The 21,607-nt window shown below is 38.7% G+C and overlaps 1 protein-coding gene across 1 annotated transcript in view; it reads right to left on the reverse strand.

Moving 5' to 3' along the window:
- Positions 1-21,607, reverse strand: part of USP24 (ubiquitin specific peptidase 24) — a gene marked incomplete at its 5' end in the record, with an annotated part of 148,101 nt that overhangs the window by 21,623 nt on the left and 104,871 nt on the right. Inside the window, 16 exons of the mRNA XM_011926379.1 lie at positions 1,952-2,065; positions 4,336-4,439; positions 5,119-5,214; positions 6,232-6,382; positions 7,559-7,700; positions 8,788-8,912; positions 9,242-9,462; positions 9,883-10,002; positions 10,226-10,367; positions 10,748-10,830; positions 12,049-12,147; positions 13,126-13,251; positions 13,863-13,982; positions 16,156-16,300; positions 18,429-18,546; positions 19,515-19,706. Of these exons, the coding sequence (XP_011781769.1) occupies positions 1,952-2,065; positions 4,336-4,439; positions 5,119-5,214; positions 6,232-6,382; positions 7,559-7,700; positions 8,788-8,912; positions 9,242-9,462; positions 9,883-10,002; positions 10,226-10,367; positions 10,748-10,830; positions 12,049-12,147; positions 13,126-13,251; positions 13,863-13,982; positions 16,156-16,300; positions 18,429-18,546; positions 19,515-19,706 (2,098 nt within the window). The remainder of the gene's footprint in view (positions 1-1,951; positions 2,066-4,335; positions 4,440-5,118; positions 5,215-6,231; positions 6,383-7,558; positions 7,701-8,787; positions 8,913-9,241; positions 9,463-9,882; positions 10,003-10,225; positions 10,368-10,747; positions 10,831-12,048; positions 12,148-13,125; positions 13,252-13,862; positions 13,983-16,155; positions 16,301-18,428; positions 18,547-19,514; positions 19,707-21,607) is intronic.

Consider the following 21,607-nt stretch of genomic DNA (forward strand, 5'->3'; position numbering starts at 1 on the left):
GCTATTTGCCAGCCTCTTTGTGTTTAGTCAGGAATGAACTGAACCTGGCTTCTGGCCTCAAGAAGCTGAAGTTGTAGTGGAGAAGATGGGCAGAAAAACAGGGAGCAGACTAGCAGGCAAACATCCGTTAGACTGGGTGACTGGGAACAGCCTCTCAGAGCAAATGTTATTCACGCTGATGTCTGAAGGAGAAGTCACTTACTATGCGAAGAGGGGAGGACAGTGTTCCAGATAAGGAATAACAGGTGCAAGGACCTTGAGGCAGGAAAATAAGCTCGGCAGGTTCAAGGAACCAATAAGCCAGTATGGCTAAAGCCTGATAAGCAGGGAGAGGGTCAAGGAAAGCCTGGAAGGACAAAAACCAGATCAAGCAAGGCCTTGTGGGTAGTGGTGAAAATTTTGGATTTCATTCTGAGTCCAATAGGATTCCGTTGAAGAATTTTTAACCAGAGAGGTAATGTGATCTAATTTGTTTAAAAAAGAACAGTTCTGTTGCTGAATGAAATAGATTAGAGGGAAAAGTGGAGATATCAAGTAGGCAAATAAATGTTTGGAGCTCAGACCTAGAGAGGAAGGGGATCAGGGATCAGCAGTTCTGAAAAGATCTCTAACTTACCACCAGACTGCCTTGTGGGAAGAGACTTGCGTTTCTGAATTCCCTGTTGTGTGTTTGTTTTGAGAGAAAACAGAGCATATTTGTATGCTGGCAGAAGTGACAGAAGTGACAGAAAATTCTAGAAAGTAAAGATGCAAGAATTAAGAGAGAGATACTTAAAGGATCAACTTCCTTGAGAAGGTCAGGACATGCAAAGAGACTCATTTTGAGAGAAGAGGGGATACTTCCTCCACAATAAAGAGAGGAAAGGGCAAGCTGGAACAGACTCTGGCAGGTGTGTGGCATCTGTGGTTGGGGTAGGGAATGCTCATTTGCTAATCCGTACTTCCTCAGTGACGTTGAGCAGCTAGGAGCAGGCACAGTTGAGGAGAGTGAAGGAGAAACCCAATGAGAATAGAGGAGACGGGACACCAGAGACCACAGCAGTGCTTGCTGGAACTCCACATAAATGTTGAACTACCAAGGACAGGAGAAGCTGACTTGATGAGGATGATCAGAAGTAAAGTATAAACATTCATAGTGAGTGGAGCATTCTGAATTTCTGCCAGAAAAGCAACTTCTCTTTTTTAAATTTCAGGTACACAGATAGATGTACTATCATAGGTAATACACTACCAGTAGCTTTTTTTTTTTGAGACAGAGTCTTGCTCTGTCGCCAGACTGGAGTGCAGTGATGCCATCTCAGTTCACTGTAACCTCCGCCTTCCGAGTTCAAGCAATTCTCCTGCTTCAGCCTCCCAAGTAGCTGGGCCTACAGGCACCCACCACCACGCTCAGCTAATTTTTTTGTATTTTTAGTAGAGACGGGGTTTCACCATGTTGGCCAGGATGGTCTCAATCTCTTGACCTCGTGGTCTGCCCGCCTCGGCCTCCCAAAGTGCTGGGATTACAGGCGTGAGCCACTGTGCCCGGCCTACCAGTAGATTTTTAAAAAATTATTTTTTAGTCACAATCCAAATACAGTTACACAATATTGTGAACTATGGTAACCTGGGATTGTTTATCTCTTTCCACCAGATTCTGAGTCCCTGAGGGAAAAGACTTGCGTCTTTGATCCCCTTGAGCCATAACAGGGTAAGTTTAGGACCCACGTGCCTATGAGCACCTGGCAGGCAATCTGCCTCACAGGCTCTTCCTGCGGTCACCGAATACTTGCCTGAGATGATTTTAGAGTGACCTGAATAATTTCCTCACTGTTTCAGTGAAGAGAGTTTAAAACGGACTTTAAGCAGAAAAATAATTTCAAGTTGAAATAAAAAGGGTTATAAGAAACTTCAGCTCTAAATCACTGGAAGAGACACAAATTTCTTTCAATTAAAAGACTCCAACACTTACTTTATCAATTCTCGTCCTTCAGAACTAATAAAATATTCAACTAACCACTGACAAGCATCAAAACTTTTTGAAAGCAATGCTTCAATGGTAGCAATCCATTCTTCAGTATCAACCCTTTAAAAAGAAGCAGAGACAGCAATGTTAGGAGCATGAGCCCAGCCAATGACCCCATGCAGTGTCACTCTTATTGGTTCTTATTTCTATCTATCAAAGTCTGTCTCTCTGTCTGTCTATTGTGGGTAGGGTGGAGGGATAAGAGATACTCAATGACTGCCCACTACCATGGCTCAGTGTACTCTGGAAACCAGTGCTTTGCATTCCTTGGCTCCTTATGCTGTGGCTCATCTTTCCCCACAAACAAAAACATGTAAAGAAGTTTAAGTCTTAGACTTTACCTGCCTTCTGCATCTTTACCAAACATCTGTAATTGGAAAAAAGGCCTGAACTATATAGCATTTTGTTTTGTTCAATTAATTTACACTCACAAAATGTCCACTTTCAGAACAACTTACATTTACATTTTTATACTTTATTGTTAAAATCGTTAATATTCTACCTTACGGAATAAAAAAAAAATTCAGGCAGAAAAAAGGCATGACTATTCTACCCATGCCCTCATAACACCTCCCTTACATCCCTCAATGTCCCAAAATGATCATTGTGTATAATGACCATATAAACAAAATGGAAATAGTGTGCAACGTGTAAACAGCATGAGCACATTTCACAAACAGAAGTGACCAAGTGTCCTTAGTTAATCCTATGCCATTAGGACATAAAAATCCATGCCATCTGGACATTAAAAGAAAGGAATACATTATTTTTTTCTTTTTCAACCAAATACTAAAGACTGAGATCACTTAATACATCTTTGATTATTACACATAAAAATGAAGTTGTCACTATATATATATATTTTTTTCTCAAGAGTTTCTTGACTGCAAAATCTGTCCAAAAACCTCTCCACACTTGGAGAAGTTGACTTTGCTAGCGAGAGGGAAAAGTCTGGGAACTTCGGTGGTCTTTTAACTCTAACTGGTCTCCTCACCCTGGGTCTCCCCTTACTCTAGGTATATTCTACAAACCACTGCTCAATACTCTTCATTCTTCACTCATTTATTCACAGAACTACTTATCCAGAACCTATAATGTGCAGGCACCTTATAAGGTGCTGAAGATAAAAATCAATGATGAGGCCAGGCGTAGTGGCTCATGCCTGTAATCCCTGCACTTTGGGAGGCCGAGGCAGGTGGATCATCTGAGGTCGGGAGTTCAAGAGTAGCTTGATCAACACAGCAAAACTCTGTCTCTACTAAAAATACAAAAATTAACTGGATGTGGTGGTGCATGCCTGTAATCCCAGCTACCTGGGAGGCTGAGTTAGAAGAATCGCTAGAACCTGGGACGCAGAGGTTGCAGTGAGCTGAGATCGCGCCACTGCACTCTGGCCTGGGCAACAGAGCGAGACTCCGCCTCAGAAAACAAAACAAAACAAAACAAAACAAAACAAAACAACCATAAAACCAATGATGAATAAGATATAGTCATGTCCGTAAAGTTTCTAAGGCAGAGGTCCCCAACCCCTGGGCCATGGACCAGTATCGGTCTGGGACCTGTTAGGAACAGCCTGAGCTCCACTTCCTGTCAGATCAGTGGTAGCATTCGATTCTCATAGGAGCAAGAACCCTATCGTGAACTGCACGTGTGAGGGATCTAGGCTGTGCATTCCCTATGAGAATCGAATTGTCCCTCAACCCTCCCTTCTGTGGAAAAATTGTCTTCCATGAAACCAGTCCCTGTTGCTAGAAATATTGGAGACTGTTGTTCTAAGGCATTACTCTGGACATACTTCCCTGTTCAAAAACCTTTCATGATCTCCCACTGAACGGAGCCCAAACTCCCTGCTCTGGTACTAAGGGCACTCAGTGAGTTCCAAACCCAACATTCAGCCTCAGCTCCAGGAGTCTCTCACCCGTCCTAGTAAAACACAATTAGTCACTCATGGTTCCCTAGCTCAAGTCTTGTCTGTTACTCAGGCTTTCCCTTCTGCCTAAAATGAGCCCTCTGTGTTTCTGTTTTGCCTTTCAAAACCCTCTGAGAACATCAGTGTCTTACAGCCACTCTAATCTCCTTATCTGGGTATGATTTTGCCCAATTCCAAGATGTACAGAATTTATGCCCATTCTCTTTTTAGGTATTTCTCTTTTGTTTGATCTATTCTGTCCATTAGATTAGAAGTTTCTTAAAGCTAGAGAACATGTCTTAGTCCTCTGAATAAAATTAGCTAGCTGCTTTCACAATATTTTAAAATTGTAAATTCAACTTCAATTGAATTAACCAGTGCCCTTTGTCACAACAGATTATCAAAACATATCACTTCTCACCTGAGTTTCTTCTTTGTCCGTAGATAAGTTTGAAAAAGAAATTGAATAGCAAGCTGTAAGCTCACCTTTGCCATGCAAGGATAATATGGATGCTTTAATTTAGTCTAAGAGGGAAACATGAAAGAGGACGTTTTTCACAGAAGTTTTATAGATTATTACACATTGTTACAAACTAAATATGACACAATATATGAATATGATATACATACATGATAAAGTTAAATACTAATAAGAATCTAGCCAGCTCATTATAAAAAATGTTCCATTTAAATTTTAAAAAAGGTTAAGAAAAGACATCTTCTTCATTTCTTTTATGAAATCCTCTCAAAACAGTTGTTAGACCACAGGAATGCTAAGTCATCAAGAGACTAAGAACACTGTATTCCCTTATTGGCAAATTATAATCATGGTACTCAAGGAAAAGTAGTTGAAAGTTAATCTTTAGTCTTGTAACATTTTACTACAAATTAGGAATCTCCACAAAGCCCAGTATCCATTGACATGAGTTCACAGTTACAGCTATTCTAAGATTCTTCTATAAATCTAAACAAGGGCACTTTAGAAAGCCAGTATGTGGGAAACTCACACCTCCCCACCATCTATATTATACATTCAGAATGCTGCCTGCATTTTAATATTACCCAATACAGGCTACATTTATGGGAAAATCTTTTTGCATCTAATCTGAATGCTAACTACTGAGATTGAAGATGAGTCACTGAATGCTTTAGCTAAAATTAATTGTAATCTTTCTTATTTCTAACAATTCAATTAGCTACTTACAGCATTCAACGAAGCTAAAGACAAAACAAAACTGAAATAATCACTACTGTACACATCTCTATTCTTCATAAACTTGAGGTTCTCATCTCTCACCATCTACAAAAGAAGATTAATAATTATTTTTATGAAATGGAAAAATATTCAATATGTGAAGGACATTTCTAATGATATGTAAAAATATAGGTAAAAAGCACTTATAAAAAGTGAATTATACTTTATAATTCCCCTTTCTCAAGTTTTGAACTTTCAAAAGAGGAGAGAGAAAACCTTCCTTTGGAATACAAGATGTTATAAGAACTATTATTCATCAAACCATATACCCTTTAGGGAAATTCAGGTAAACTGTCACATGAAGGACAAATAAATTCTAACTTGGCACTTTAGGCAGAAAGGGACAAATAGAGCTCTCCCAAGCACAACCAACTCCATGCTTCCTTTGTATCAGATGGCTTAATTCTCTTTCTTTCTTAATGTAAGACTCCGTATTTTTCTCAAAGTCTCTTGTTCTAGCTACTGAGCTTTTGATTAATTAGTGTATAAAGTCTGGACTGAGTAGACAGTTCTAAATTTAGATCCTTGCCCTGTGACACTGGCACATGTTTCTTCTTTTCTGAACCTGTTTTTCCATCCAAAAAATGAGAATAAAACCTGATACTGCACAATAATCTTTTACAAATTAAAGATTTGCTTAAAGCACGTAGCACACAGTAGGTGTTCAATAAATAATGGCCAATCATTGTCTTATTAGTCCTACTCAAAGGTTACGAACCTTGTTTTTCTCTCCAGACAAAATAAGTTTATTTTGGCAACATGGTTTCTTTACTGCCCACTCCCCACAACATTGTTTATTTGTGACATCTTACACTCACACAGCAGGTCAGTGATTGTGTCTGCCAATCCTGAGTGTGTATTCACACTTGTGTTCTTAGCACTCCATGGCTCTAGCTCTATGGTCCCCTCTGTGGCGTGGCATGAAAGTTTCATGAGACAAATGTGTAAGATAATGTAGCACCAGTGGTACGACTAACCCAGCAGGAGTACTTCTGGACCTACTGGATACATTTTGATGTCCATGTGGACATTCCTTCTTAGAATTTTTTATATGGTTCTTACCTGGTATATTCGAGCAGGCATTTTCTCCACAAACAGTCCTTTCTTCTCACCTTTTTTAACCAGCTTGGTAAGAATAGACAGCCGGTCATTGTTAGGCCTATGGGGCCGAGGAGATGACTGAGGTGAAATTTCTGGTGAAGATGGAGCTGACCTAAGAGACAGAATCAGAAAATTTTGTCCAGTATAAAATGGCTATTTTTTCAGTAGCTAGTAAGACTTACCACATTCACATAAACAGGGTATTAGACTTAAACTATTTGATTATTATACATGTATCGAAACATAAAACTGTACCACATGAATATATACAATCGTAATGTATCAATTAAGAAATTAAAAAACGCAATACCTTCTAATTAGTTGGGGAGAACTGATTGACATTATAGAAAATAGTGAAGGACAAACTTTAACACAAATTTTTACTTAACTGGCATATGAGATTTAACATTTAGTAAGCACAAAAATGAATTCTTTCTACATATTATTGTGAGATATCTTTCCCAGCCATTAAAAAGCAGTGAAATAAACTTATCTTAGAGCCATACACTCAAAGTCTTGTAAGAACAAAGTATTAAACCAAGTTTTCAAATTTAATAAAACACATATAGTCATATTTCTCACATGAAAAAGTAAACACTTTCCTGACCCAACACATTAAAAGGCAAATTCACCAACGACAGGACCTTTAAAAAACAACAACATTCTGACAGTTCTGGCACAGTACTGTGCTTTGGACAAAAAGTGTATTCAACAAATGCTGCTAACATAAAAAAAAAAAAAAAGTCCAGGTGTGGTGACTTATGCCTATAATCCCAGCACTTTGGGAGGCCTAGGTGGGAGGATTGCTTGAGCCCAGGAGTTCCAGACCAGCCTGGGCAACACTGGGAGACCTCGTCTTTACAAAAAACAAACAAACCAAATATCTGAGCCTGGTGCCTCTTGCCTGTGGTCCCAGCTATTCGGGAGGCTGAGGTGGAAGGATCGCTTCAGCCTGGGAGGTCGAGGCTACAGTGAGCTATGATCATGCCACTGCACTCCAGCCTGGGTGACAGAGTGAGACCACTCTGTCTCAAAAAAAAACAAAAAACAAAACACTTCAATTCTAGAATGAAATAACTTATGTGCATCTTTCTAAATATGTAACAACCTCTTGCCAAGAAAATAACCAGGAAGCAATAAGAAAACGGATTTATTTTCTTTTTGGAATTCTTTTTAGAATTTCTCTCCAGCTTAGCTAATTATCTTTAAAATCTCAAATAGTATATTCTCACAGACCACATCATCACCACAGAAATCACACAGCAAATTACAGGGAAGAGACACTTACAGAGAGAGATCTTCAGCTTCCTGCCGCACAACGCTGACTCGACTTTTCTTTGGTAATACTGGGGAGTTCTGATCAGACACCCTTTGGTAGAAAAGCATATAGGCATTCCAGTATCTTCGGCGTACATCAGTGTATGGGTTTGCTTTACAACAAGACATGAAGAAAGACATCTGTAAATAAAAGTTTTTCTTGTCTTGACAATCTAAAACAAAGGGCCCATTATTCCAGTAAGTAGGTAACTACTCCCTAAATTTGTAAAATGCAAAGTATAAGTAAAATATGAGTGTCTTTAGAGTAGTGCTTAGCATGGAAGTCAGGATACTTCAGTTCTGGGCCTAAGATTGATCTCTTACTTGGAAGTGATATAGGCGGGGGCAAGGAATAAGGGAGCAGTATGGTAAGTAAGAGAAAGAAGGTAAGTATCCTAGGGAGGTCTAGATGTAAGCAAATAGCAAGTGACATTTAAAAATATGTATATGGCACAGGATGCGGTAACTGGCCTCACTGAACCATTTCTGCGAAGATCGGCCAAATCTAGGTAAATTCTGACAATACTATATCCAACCCGTCAAGGTTACCACCGTAAGATGCATGACTATAATGGCATGGTATCAAAATCTAATACAGTGAATCCAATACAGCTAAAAATTTAGAAATACCACTACAAGATTTCAAAATCAGGTTTCTGAAATGCCAAGGTCTCCATCAAATAGCTTTTTATCAAAGAGCAAGTTCTGATTGGGTTGTGCTTCTCCTCATACTCTTTTCTCTTGGGAGTGGGGGTTGTGGAGGGGAAGACTGCTTTGCCACACTGCATAATAAATATGGTTTTAAAAACACAGGTGCTAGAAATGTCTCCTCTAATTAGTCACACCTCTATATTAGTGAAAAGGAAATCTGAAAATTTTAATGGATAACTACTTCCAAAACTATTTTTAAGGTTCAATTTCTGTATTCATTAGTTTCTCTTTGATGTTCATTTCATCCTTTTAACTTACTCCCAGCTCCCCTACCTATCCCTCAAGGTTGTTGTAAGAAATTATTTTTAAAAATTTTTATAAACACCTTGAACATTTTCACGCTGATTATTAAAGAGCTTGCTCATGGTTCTATAGCTAGAATAGCAGTATAATAAAAATAACAAAATCTGTTGTTTTTATATAAAGAATACTACTAATTTTTATAGAAAACTATAAATAAATGGAAAATATCCAGTTGTAAATACTTACTTTGATCATAAACTTTTGGTCTATATTCTCCTCCAAAGCATTCATACTCCAGGGTCTCATCATTTAGGTCAAATTCTTCTATAACTGTGTCATTAAATTTATACCACTTTCCTTTTCCACACCCTCTAGAGCCCAGAAATCAGACAAACATTATAAGGTTAAAAAAATCAACATTCTCATCCTTAGCATTTATCTCTATGTACTGTCTACAAATAAAGCAGGTGATTATCATTTGAAAATATCTAAGAAATATGTAGCAACAATTATTTCAATTTCTAAAACAACTTTTCAAATTGAAGGGGTAAAACCAGTTGCACTAAGCTTTAAAACTTCAAAATGAAACACAGTCAAGAAAAATGCCAAAGTGTGTCTGCACCACAGTGGTGAGTATGGATGATAAGGGAGAGCAGGGGAGGGCAGAAAGTGAGTAAGTGCCGCCTCAGGAAACCCTTACCGCCTGTCCTTAATGAAGGAATAGTAGTGGCCTGCGTGTGCCTGCCCACTGTGTACGATGACACCGACAAGCTCATAGTTTTCTGTGAGGGCAACCTTTTTTCGTGGGGATCCTCCACCTCCCTGATCCATACTTCGCCCATTTTCCCCAACTTCAGAAGAAGAATCTTGGCGAGCCATTCCTGAAACTGTGTAAGGCTCCATGTTTAGCATCCAGGGAAACTACGTAAAAGCAAAAAGACCATATTAACATTGATTAGTAACGTATACAGCAGTACCCAGTTAAGTGAGATCCAAATAAGAGGATGTGTTTTCCTAGTTTAAGCTAGGAACAACTACCTCGCCAATTCAAATATAAAATCTCAGAAATGCTAAGTCTGAGAAAGTCTAAAGTAGTCTCTGGTTTGAGCACTAAGGAAGGCATTTTCCTTCGCAGTAATCACTAGGGTGCCTTCTAGAAATGAGGGCTACTGTTTCCAGATCTGCTTATTCCAGCAGCAGCAACTACCTAAGACAAGGGGCTCTTCATAATGCTGAGACAACAGCCTTAACATGGTAGATGGAATATGAAAATAGAAAAAGGAAAAAAAAGGAGTGAGGAAATGAATGGTTGTGAAAAATTTCAGGAAGAAAAAAAGTTACCCTTATTTGTTCATCATATTTAATGGAACGTCCACTTTCCCAGTCAAATCCAAATCTCATTAGGTGAATTACCAAGACGCTAGGTAAAGATTTAATACAGGTCCTTTTCACAGTTATTCTCTAAAGACAAAAAAAAGAAAAAAGAGCAAATATGAATGATCTCCATGGAGAAAATAAAACAGCACAGTAATTAAGGCAAAGGTCTTTCTGACCCATGTGAAAACAAGTAATGACACAATCTAATGGAAATAACAATATGAGCTTACTACTGATTTTACATAGAACAAAGACACACTATGAATAACAAATTAATCTTGTTTTTTAAAAAGGGCAAACTTAATACCTTTTCTTTACATTTTTCACAGTAGTACGCGTTACTTCCCTCTAGAACTTCTCCTCTAACGAATTGGTCCAAAGAAATTTCTAAACTCTGACAAGAAGTCACTCCTAGATTGAGAGCCATGAAAGCTTCTTCACGCTCATATCTGATTAGGAAATAACAGAAAACCCACAATCAGCAATGGAATTTGAAACTCTTCAATTACCATAATTGAACACAGAACTACATTTTAAATCTGGGAGTCCCTTAATATTTTAAAAGTCCACTAATAAGTTAAAATGCCACTTTGTGAAAATTTAGAATTGCTTAAAATTATGAATTTCAATGAACATTTTCTTAAGCCCACAAAGAAATTTTTTCTACTTCTGGAAGTAGAAACCAAAGAAATTTAAGTCACTAAATACTTATAGATCTATTGAGAGGGAGAGGGTTCTAAGTCTCTTAACAAATGCAAAATTTACAACATACTAGACCAATCACTTCAAAAGGATGTTTATTTTTCCTGTCAGTGATATCTTCACTCACCTGTGAGGACAGTCTTTACAGATCTTCTGATCAGAGTAGATGCCCTGAAATGTATTCTTAAAAATTTGGTCTCTCCCCATTTTCTGTTGGAATGAAAAGTTACAATTTTAAATGATGCCCCCAGAACTTATGAGTATATAGAATTTTATTAACACATTGCAATTTAAGGGCCAAAACAAAACGAGTCATTCTGGCAGTGTCAGCTGCGATGAATGGAGGCCAAACCCATTATTGGCCTCACTGTCAGAGTGATGCAGATGATCAGAAGAGGAAGAGGAGGAGGAGGAGGGATGGGTCAGGTAGAGCTAATAACAACAGAATGTTCTCCAGGGTGATTCCGAATCCTTCTCCCTGTGCTACAAGGACCAAGTTAGGGGCAACTCTCGGCAATCTTTTCTTTTTTCTTGTGGATAGAATGCCATCAATTTGCAAGTTACTTTATAAAATGGAAGAATTGTGCCTACTGATGAGAGGCCAATGCTGGCAGTGACAGCGGGATCTGAGAAGGCAGTATCGTTTAGGAAGTCTGCCACATGGCTTACAGGGTAGAGGTAGAGAGCTCTGGGTTTCAACAGCACCACAAATAACCTTTTAAACTGGCTCCTTTCTCCCCTTTGCCAGAGCACTCTCTGCTCTGCACAGGGCCGTCAGCTCACTGGTGACTGCAGCACTCTTCTGAGGCCAGATTATTTCAGTGGACACACAGAAAGAATATGTAGGTAGGAATGGCTATTATTATGTAGTAGAGATTAAGAGTTACATACTTCATTGAGCGTTAGATGAATTAAGAAAATATACAATTCTAGGCCAGGCACAGTACCTCACACCTGTAATCCCAGCACTTTGGGAGGCTGAGGTGGGTGAATCATTGGAGGCCAGGAGTTTGAGACCAGCCTGACCAACATGGCGAAACCCAATCTCTGCCAAAAAATAAAAAAATTAGCTGGGCATGGTGGTGCACACCTGTGATCCCAGCTACTTGGGAGGCTGAAGTGTAAGAATCTCTTGTACCTGGAAGGTAGAGGTTGCAGTGAGCTGAGATTGTGCCACTGCACTACACTCTGGGTGACAGAGCGAGACTCTGTCTCAAAAAAAAGAAAAGAAAAAAAAAGAGAAAATATACAATTCTATTGATCTGTGTTATGTTTTGATGTTTAAACACAGAATACATTATAGTTCTTATGTTAAAGATAATCAATTTCTGATTTGTCAGTTTCATAGTAACCTCAAATTCTAAGACACTATTCTCATACTATAATTGGAGTTTGAGGGAGTTAGAGGGAAAGTAAAACTTTTATTACCTTGAGATATTCATCCATCTGATCAATGAGACTAGTAAAGAATTCATATGCATCCTGCTGTTCTCTCACATAAAGTTCTTTATTCCACATCTTGAAAATCTATATAACAAAAATAAAGTGTTTTTAAAGGAAAAGTAGCAATTTCTGAATGTGGTAGAAAGGGTACATAAAAGAGCACTTAAATGCTTCTAAAAATCAGGTTCACTATTAGGATGTGAACATTTCTAGTAAAGTGAGACTAGCTTGTATTCAGCCATCCACCCTTTTTCCTAGTCCCCTTACAATCATAACAAGTCTCTGAAATCAGAAGTGGATACTGGGTAAGATCTAGGCCATGGAACAGAGAATTTCTCTCTTAGAAACTAATCAACCTATGGGGAAAAACACAACGTGATCCTCCAATATGTGAAACACAGTACAGCAATGTTTCAAAGTAATGTTCTTGGCCAGGTGCGGTACCTCACGCCTGTAATCCCAGCACTCTGGGAGGCTGAGGCGGGCAGATCACCTGAGGTTGGGAATTCAAGACCAGCCTGACCAACACGGAGAAATCCCATCTCTACTAAAAATACAAAATTAGCCGGGCATGGGGGTGCATGCCTGTAATCCCAGCTACTTGGGAGGCTGAGGCAGGAGAATCGCTTGAACCCAGGAGGTGGAGGATGCCATGAGCCAAGATCGCGCCACTGCACTCCAGCCTGGGCAACAAGAGCGAAACTCCATCTCAAAAAAAAAAAAAAAGTGTTCTTTATTTAAAGACATTAGTGAAATTGGCACAGGGTCAGGGAAATGATATGAACAAATATTGCAAAGAGCTAAAATAAGAATCATGAAAAATACTCAAAACAATTAAGATGAGCAAATTCCTAGGAATTATGAATTACTATTCTCAACATTCTAATGATTTGAAACCAAGTACCAATTTCAACAAGGGTATACCAAATCCTTTTAGAGTTTCTTGGCAAGGAATTAGTCTACAGTTAATAAAAACAAAAAACCATCATCATTAGAGAAAGAATGTAGCCAAACTCCAAATATTTAACATCTTTAAATCTCAAGAGTTACTGGGTGAAATACCTTCCAAAAATTCTCAGGTACGTAATACTGCAGCTTGCTTTCCATTAAATGCCCAAAGAGAGACTGCACTTGGTAAAACACACTATCATCTGGATTGTCTGTGTCATCATCCACCGAAAGTAACGACTGCACAGAAAAGAAACGTATCAAGCTTGAAATATTTAAAATGCTTCACAGGTAACTCTGACATATGTACACGTTAGTACCCACATTACTTTTTTAGAATGTTATGTATGTTTGGACATGGCTGTAATGCTGCAGATATTTAACTTCAGCAATTTCTAGCTGGTGTAATTATGAACAAATCATGTCCTTAAGGTCTGATTATGAAAATCGGTCTAGTAGTAAGTGCAGCCCAATACACATGGAATACTCCCAAAACCACTGACTACCATATTATAAGCCACTACCATATTATCATAAAGTGCTCATGGTAGACCCCATATATTTCTAAAATATTAAAACTATAACCTTATGGAACATAATTTAAAAACAACTTTGGAGTTCAAAATTCACATTAGGCCAAGTCCATCTGTAATACAGGCAGCTTATTACAACAGCAGCTTTATAAAAATGTGTGATTATAAACAACATGTCTCTACACATCTCAGGAGCTACTAAAAAAATCACCATGTCTCGTTTTAGCAAACCCCAAAAGCAATAAAAAACTATGAAACAATTTTCAAGTAACGCACATATTATCTATCATACCAAAAAGGATAGAAAAAGGAAATCACCTCAGGGAGCCCAGGTTGCATATACAGCTGCTGGAAGACTGCATTCATATAACAAGTTGCACCACCATTCCTCAGCCCCACAAACCCTGAACTGGACCTGCTATCCACTGGGGGAAGGTACTGGGAAAGAGAGGAATAGAAACAGTAGAGGAGAAGAATGAGCATCTCTGCCACAGACACATTTATACTATAGCTATGTGGGAGATACATTCAGAGATTTACCCATCCAGCATGTTATGAAAGCTATGCTGGCAAACACCTATGTTCATGAAGTACTTCTGCAGATGCCGATATAATTATCAAACTATAACTGCTATCTCAATGTTGCTTCTTCATTCATAAAATACCTGGCAGATAGGTGCATATTTGTTTATCTATTTATATAGTCACTTGATTATCATTCAACAAATATTGATTAAATACCCTACTATACGCCAGGCACTGCGCATGGGATATAAGAGAGAACAGAAATGTGCATGGCTCCTGATCTCAAGGCGCTTATAGTCTATTAGGGTAAAGAGGCATAATCAAGCAAATGTCCTGATATATATTCATGAATTAAGGTAGTACTCTGAAAAAAAGGAATGTGAGTCTAGGAAGTGATTACCATGAAGGATCCTGACCAATCTGGATGGTAAAAGAAGGCTCATGTTGTAATCCCTTTTAGAGAAGGTAACACTCTTCTATTAAACTTCTTCCAGTACACATATAATTAAATAGGTGATTATCCTACCATTTTACTTACAGGTGTTTTGAAACAACATAGACCCCAGTACAGAGCTTTTCTAGGTAGAAATGATCCAGAAAAAGCATCGTGGATAAAGTTCAACATGGCATTTCTCCAAGTGGAAAAGGATACTGTAATTTTACACTTTGAAATGCTATTATAGCAAGATCTTGGTTCTCATGCCATGACCAGAATCATGTTATCTGCACATATCAAGTATCTGCATCCATGTAATAACCAACTAGCAGACATAAATGTGTAGGTCTTCTAGACCTCAAGGAATTGCTAAGTATTACTTATTCTTCATTAACATCAGACATATACTTAGAGCAGGATTATTTCTAAGACCTAATTAACACTGAAATTTATTTGTAGTCCAAAGCATAGATTAAAAAAAAACTGGTTTATAACAGTGTTAAAAATATAAATATCTAACACAGATATTGCCTTCATTATGCTGATATAATTTTTGATGTAAGGAAAAATACAAAAAGTTCAAAAATCTGATTAAATAAATGCATATAAAGTAACACATAACCTATAAACTAAAGCATTATAAACCATTTTGATCAATCAAAACCATTTCCAATTTATGACAGCCCACATTTCTAAGTCTTTGCCAAGTGCTATTCCCTCTATTTAGGACATCTGTCCCCATTTCCTTTCCTACTTAACCCCTATGTTCTGTAATACTTAACTCAGGCATCCAGAGGGTAAGTCTGACTTTCTGTGATGTTAGAGAATACAAAAGGCAGCTTTGAAGGCATCCTCCCATTTCTGGTCTGGTATTCCAGTGGACCTGCAATATACTTCCCTCTCGCAGATCCCAACATACACTAAGCTATTTCATGGCTCCACAGCTTTGTTCATATTCTTCTCATTACTGGAATGGAATGACCTTCCCACCTTGCTTCACCTGGCTCACTAGTTTTTATGGCCCTATTTTAAGTTTCATCTCCTCTAAGAAGCCTTCTGAGCTGGTGGTGAAGTGCCTCTCTGTGTTAGTAGAGCATTCAGGACATACCTCTATCTTATATCGTATCACATTATATTGAAATTATCTGCTTATGGGCCTCTTTCACTATACACTGACCTGCTTGAGGGCTGGGATCCTATTTCCATTTTTGAGCTCCAAAAGCCAAATATGCCTCTTAGCACATACTAAACTCAATAAATCTTCGTTGAATTTAACTGAACATAGGCTGTACTGTGATAGAGCCAATGTCTACTTGACTTGTATCTCTAGGGTCTGGCCTATGCCCAGCACAAAGTTGCTCAAAAACTAGGTTGGAAAGCTACTTTTTACTTATTTACTTGGCAGTTATTTTAGAATAACTACCAAGCAACTTGAAAATGTCTTTAATTAAAAGGATACTATTTCACAATATATTCAGTATATTAGAGTGATACTATAGCTTATACTTGATTTGAGTATGTGAACACAGTAAGCAAAATAATAATACTGACTTTCTTTGTGGTCAGCAGAATGCAAATACAGTCTTAAAATTATATGTTTAAGAGATCATTCTAAAAAAAATTAAGTTCATCAAGGTCTAGAAAACCTACATCAAACTCCTTGGTAAGAGCAGGGTCAGGTTGGTGATGCATAGAAAGCAGTTCTTTTATAATAATTTGAAGATTTGAAGGTGAACTATCAGCCAACATCACAAGGACTTCATAGGCTGCCAATCGGCTATTTGCTGTACTACACCTAGAAGCAAGACACAAGTCAATTTCAACAATGAATAATCTACTTAAATTACTCATTAAACTAAAACAACAGTTGGAAGTAGAAGAGCTCCAATTTGTCCAATTTGAGAATAAACATACTTAACTCAGGTCTAACCCCAGACATCTAGTAATCGAGAGGTCATGAATACAGAAGGAATTAATAACTATTTTCTTGGCCTGATGATAAAGTAGCAAAATTCTTTCACTTATGATCAGAATAGTCTTATCTAACGAATGGATCAGCAAGAATGGAGGAGAAAGAGTAAAGAGAACTCTGTAATAAAGATGACATGGGAATAACTGTCTTTCAAATAAAATAGGCATGTAGAAAGATTTTATCGCTGTCATCCTAAGATCTGAATATGTAACTGGCAGCAAAAGAAGGCTGTAAAAACCAGAATAGATAGCTGTAAACATTTTATGTGAACTTTCTATGAAAAAATGGAGACAGAAATACAGCTTGTCAAATCAATTTGTTTAAAGTGACACAAAAGATAACTAGCAAGCATTCTGCATGAAATCAAAGGCTTTCTACACTCCCTGCCTTGTAGTAGAAATCACTTTGGGGACGGACAATAATATCTCACTTTAACCAATGCTAACCTTGTATTACTGAGGGATCACTGGTTAAGAAGGATACACAGAAAAGAGGATAGCCAACCTCTGGGTGAAACACTCAGGGAGTGTAGGAGGCATTTAAGGGGGGGTTATGAGGCTTTTAGACCAGCACAACACCAGGCACTGAGGACAATGGCCATGGAGCTGGCACTGTCCTTTGCTTCTTATCTGAACTTCAGGGTTGCAAAGGACAGTAAGAAAAGAATAGGGAGGTGCCATTTACACAGGTTAAACATTGAAAGTTGCTTTGTTACAGTGATACAAACTAGCATTACTTCTGAAAAGAGTTTCTGTGTATTTTAAATCTTTCTTCCTTGAAGGTTTTGGTGGGAAAAGACTGGGAGTTACTGTGATAAATCAACACCATTCAGTACAATGGGGAGGGATGAACAAATGTTTCGTTTTTTAGTCAAGGCACTGTATATGATTTTTATAAAAACACTCCTTCCTTCTTCATTTACGGAGGAACTGCTTTTATTCATAATACAACTGCTAAAGAAATGTCTTTTGTGTTTACTGAAAATTAAAATATTCACTTGTTTCTGCTGCTTTAATAAAAGACTTCCATAGACCTAGCACCAAATCTTCCAAAACAGGGCTGGGATAGCAATGAGGATGGGAGTCACAGCCTGAGGAACACCCCAAGAGTTCTAATGAAGGGTTTTGCTTTTTTTTCTTACCTAAAACAGATTTTGCTAATGAGGCAACTTTAAGTAAAGAAATATTTATACATGGTAAGATACCTCTTAGGATTCCACAAAATACTGTTTATTATGCCTTGTCCATTTCAATAACCACTGATACTGTACAGGAACCCTTTTCACTATAAATAGCAAATCAGTTTCTTCCGGATTACTCAATTAACTCTGGTTTTCACAAGAAAGGAACAAAGTTAGTTAGATTTGGAGCAAATGAAATAGCAGCTTGTAGCTCTGCCTCGTCTTCCTACCCACAAGAGTATAAATACCACTCAAGTAGGGTCAACATTACAAAGAGATATTTCAAATTTGTATCCACAAAACTAATACAAAATTTGATTCCAAAGTTACTACCGCAATATATCATGAGCAGCTGCAGTTAACAGAACACAGCCAGGACTCAGCAAACCACAAGGTTCATGCACTAAAGCACCTATCGTTTTCTCCTGAGAAATCTTCAAGATTTTACTCAGAGCCTATTTACTTGTACTTTGGACATAATTCTTATAACCTTCATTTCTCTTGGAATTTGTTACTGACCAAGTTAGCCACATTTTATTTGTTCTTCCATTCTGATGATAATAATGGTGCCAGCACACTTGCTCCACGCTTTCTATGTGCCAGGCAGGCTTGACGCTAAGCCCCTTCACATGCATTTCATCATTTAGTGGATAACATAGGATATACAGACTCACAGATGGAAGACAAACTCCAAGTTAACAAAATCTTTTGGGACTGAAGTTTCAAATTAGAATTTTTACCAAAACTGAACACAACGTGCATTTTCCATACTTTGGATGAAAGTCCTGTTGACTGATGGCGGCACTGCCAGCTGGAGAATGACTATTTAAAATAATTCTAGAAGCTCGGAAAAGGAAGTCATCTAACAATGGTTTAATGAGTGATGAACCTGGAAAAGAGCATAATATTCATGTTGAAGATGAACACATATTTTAATTCAAAGATCCTATCTTGCGCTTTCTTATCAGAGCAGCAAAGGTACCTGAGGCTACCCAAAAGCAGGGCATTTAGTTTAATTTAATGTTTATTTTTTGAGAACTTACTACATGGCAAAGCTTGTGGGGTAGAATACAAAGGGGACAGAATACAAAGATAGGTAGGTGAGGGTGCTTTCCCTTATGGGCTTACAATGCAGTGAAAGGAGTCAAACTTTCACTTTAGAAACACAAGTGCCAAGAACACCACAAGGCAGAATGGTTTGAGTGAATAGTTTTTACTCTGGGCATAGGGGAGTCCACATAAGAGTTCCTGAAACTTTTAAAATCTTGCCTCTTTAGTTTAAAATGATATGTCTTTCTCTCTCTGGTTAAGAATCACTCTTTTCTATATATCCCCAGTAGCCAAGAATATTTTGTAAAGCTTGGTTTGTGTTATAAAAGAGTTAATTTTTCATTTGTCTTCTGAATACAATTTATAATACTGAATAATCTTTTACAAATTACATGTGCACCCTAGGAGAACCTCATATATACCCCACCACTGGAGGGCAGGGGTGGTTAGGGGCTGCCTCCTCAGATGAGAATCCCCCTTAAAAGAAGACAGACAGTAAATTATGTATTATAAAGTACTTAACAGTAAAAAGAGAAAAATCTACTTTGAATTATAATTCTTACTTGGTATTAGGAAGTTATGTGATCCAGATATTTTCAACACTATAAAGTTCTCTATGTTGTTTAATGACACGGGTAAAGTACACCTTAAATTTGTTAGCCACTAAAATAATAGACAATTTCCTACTGTGTGAAGGGTCAATTTTCCATGGAACACTTGGCATCTATCTTATTTTCCCAATTACACACAACACTGGCAATAATTGAGCACTGAAGAATCTGCCATATAAGATGAAGCGATAATTACCAAGCATTTCCTTTTCTGCCCCACAGAGTGAAAGAAGAGTCTTGATGAGGCGTAAGTGCCCTGCCAGTAAGATGTTGTCTGCTTCACTGGTCTCACATTCAGCTGTGCGATTAGGTTCAAAGTTATCCAGCCAAGTAATCTCATCTTCAAGCATGGTAGCTGGGCTGATCCTTAACTGCTCCATTTCTGAAGCTAAGAAGGAAAAAAAAAATCCATTACAAACAAAGAAGAATTTTCCTTTATGGAGTCAAAGTCTTGAATTACAGTAAGCAAAGTCAAGCAGTCAAAGTCTTGAATTAAAGTAAGCTAAGTGAAGCCCCAATTTTTTACTTCATAGATTTTAAAAAAACTATCATTAAGGCCGGGGCTGCTGGCTCACATCTGTAATCCCAGCACTTTGGGAGGCTGAGGCGGGCGGTTCACGAGGTCAGGAGTTCGAGACCAGCCTGGCCAGCATGGTGAAACCCTGTCTCTACTAAAAATACAAAAATTAGACGGGCACGGTGGTGCCTATCTGTAGTCCCAGCTACTCAGGAGGTGGGGGCAGGAGAATTCCTTGAACCCAGGAAGCAGAGGTTGCAGTGAGTTGAGATCATGCCACTGCACTCCAGCCTGGGCGAAAACAGCAAGACTCTGTCTCAAAAAATGAACAAAACAAACAAACAAAAAACCCCACAAAACTGTCATTAACAAATAGTAGGCGACAGCTGCTGCCCACAGGGAATGAAGGCACCCTCATTCATAAACTACTTAATTGGTTGCCTCCTCTGTGCAGGTCACTGTGCCATACGCTGAGGCTGTAAGATGAGGGAGACAAATCCCACTCTGAAGGAGCTCCTGGTTTGGTGGAGGGTAGCAGAGGTCCCAGGAAACAAAATCTTTTAGAGAAAGAAGGGATAGAAGGGTATGAGGAGAATCAACACTCCTGCAGTGTTACCTGAACCAAGGGAGGGCTGAGTTCAGCAAAGGACAATGAGGTCAGAAGTACAGCTGCCAGAGTCCAGGTTTCTAAACAATGTGACAACCTCCTGAGAACTACTCTGTTCTTTTGTATTATGTATTTCACTTGCCCCTTCAAACAAGGACTTACAGCACAATTTCACATTGGAAATTGAGACTGGGGAGGAGAGGAAGAGTGATTATGTTCTTCTTCCACTGTACTATAGTGAGAAGCAAGCAGGGTCTCCACACAGTGAAGTGAAGAAGGACCCTTTAGGGTCAGTCAGAGCTGGACTGGGACCAGATACAAACCCTATGTCTACCACTTACTGTGTGATCTTCTTTCCTTATTTATGCAATGAGACCAGCACCTACACAGCAGGGTGCTGTGTATGAAGTGCTAGTGTAGGCACTGGCTTATGGAAAACACTCCAGAAATGGCAAATATTATTTGTTTCAAGACATGTTATTACCTGAGAATTAATTCCCCTCACCTCCCAAGATCTTAACAAGAGATCCTGGGTCCCTCATTTATCACTCAACAACACAGGGAAGGTCTAGATTAATAACTCATTCATTCATTTCAAAGTTGCATGTGTATAGCCAACTCATGATTCCTGTCCTTGCTGTAGAGCAGAAAGCAAAGCCTGGATGGCTGCTGGTCAGCTTTCCCTGGGAGCCTGGGTGAAAACCAGTGTTATGTGAGACTGTAAGATGGACATAGAGTCCACCCACTTCGCTAGATCCAACATATCTTCTCTCTGAATCAAGACACACTCTCACACTGTATTAACTCCCTCTTCACGAAACCAATTCCACTGCATTGCTCAGAGCACTGTGGCCTGTTATTCTTTTTTCTTTTTTGGTGACTTTGTCTTGCTCTGTCACCCAGGCTGGAGTGCAGTGGTGCAATCTCGGCTCACTGCAACCTCTACCTCCCGGGTTCAAGCGATTCTCCTGCTTCAGCCTCCCAAGCAGCTGGGATTACAGACACGTGCCACCACGCCCGGCTAATTTTTGTGTTTTTGGTAGACACAAGGTTTCACCATGCCGGCCAGGCTGGTCTGAAACTCCTGATCTCAAGTGATCCGCCCGCCTTGGCCTCCCAAGGTGCCATGATTACAGGCATGAGCCACTGCATCCAGCCACCTCCT

Source organism: Colobus angolensis, unplaced genomic scaffold, assembly GCF_000951035.1.
Source record: "Colobus angolensis palliatus isolate OR3802 unplaced genomic scaffold, Cang.pa_1.0 Scaffold68, whole genome shotgun sequence".
In the NCBI taxonomy this organism is placed as follows: Eukaryota; Metazoa; Chordata; class Mammalia; order Primates; family Cercopithecidae; genus Colobus; species Colobus angolensis.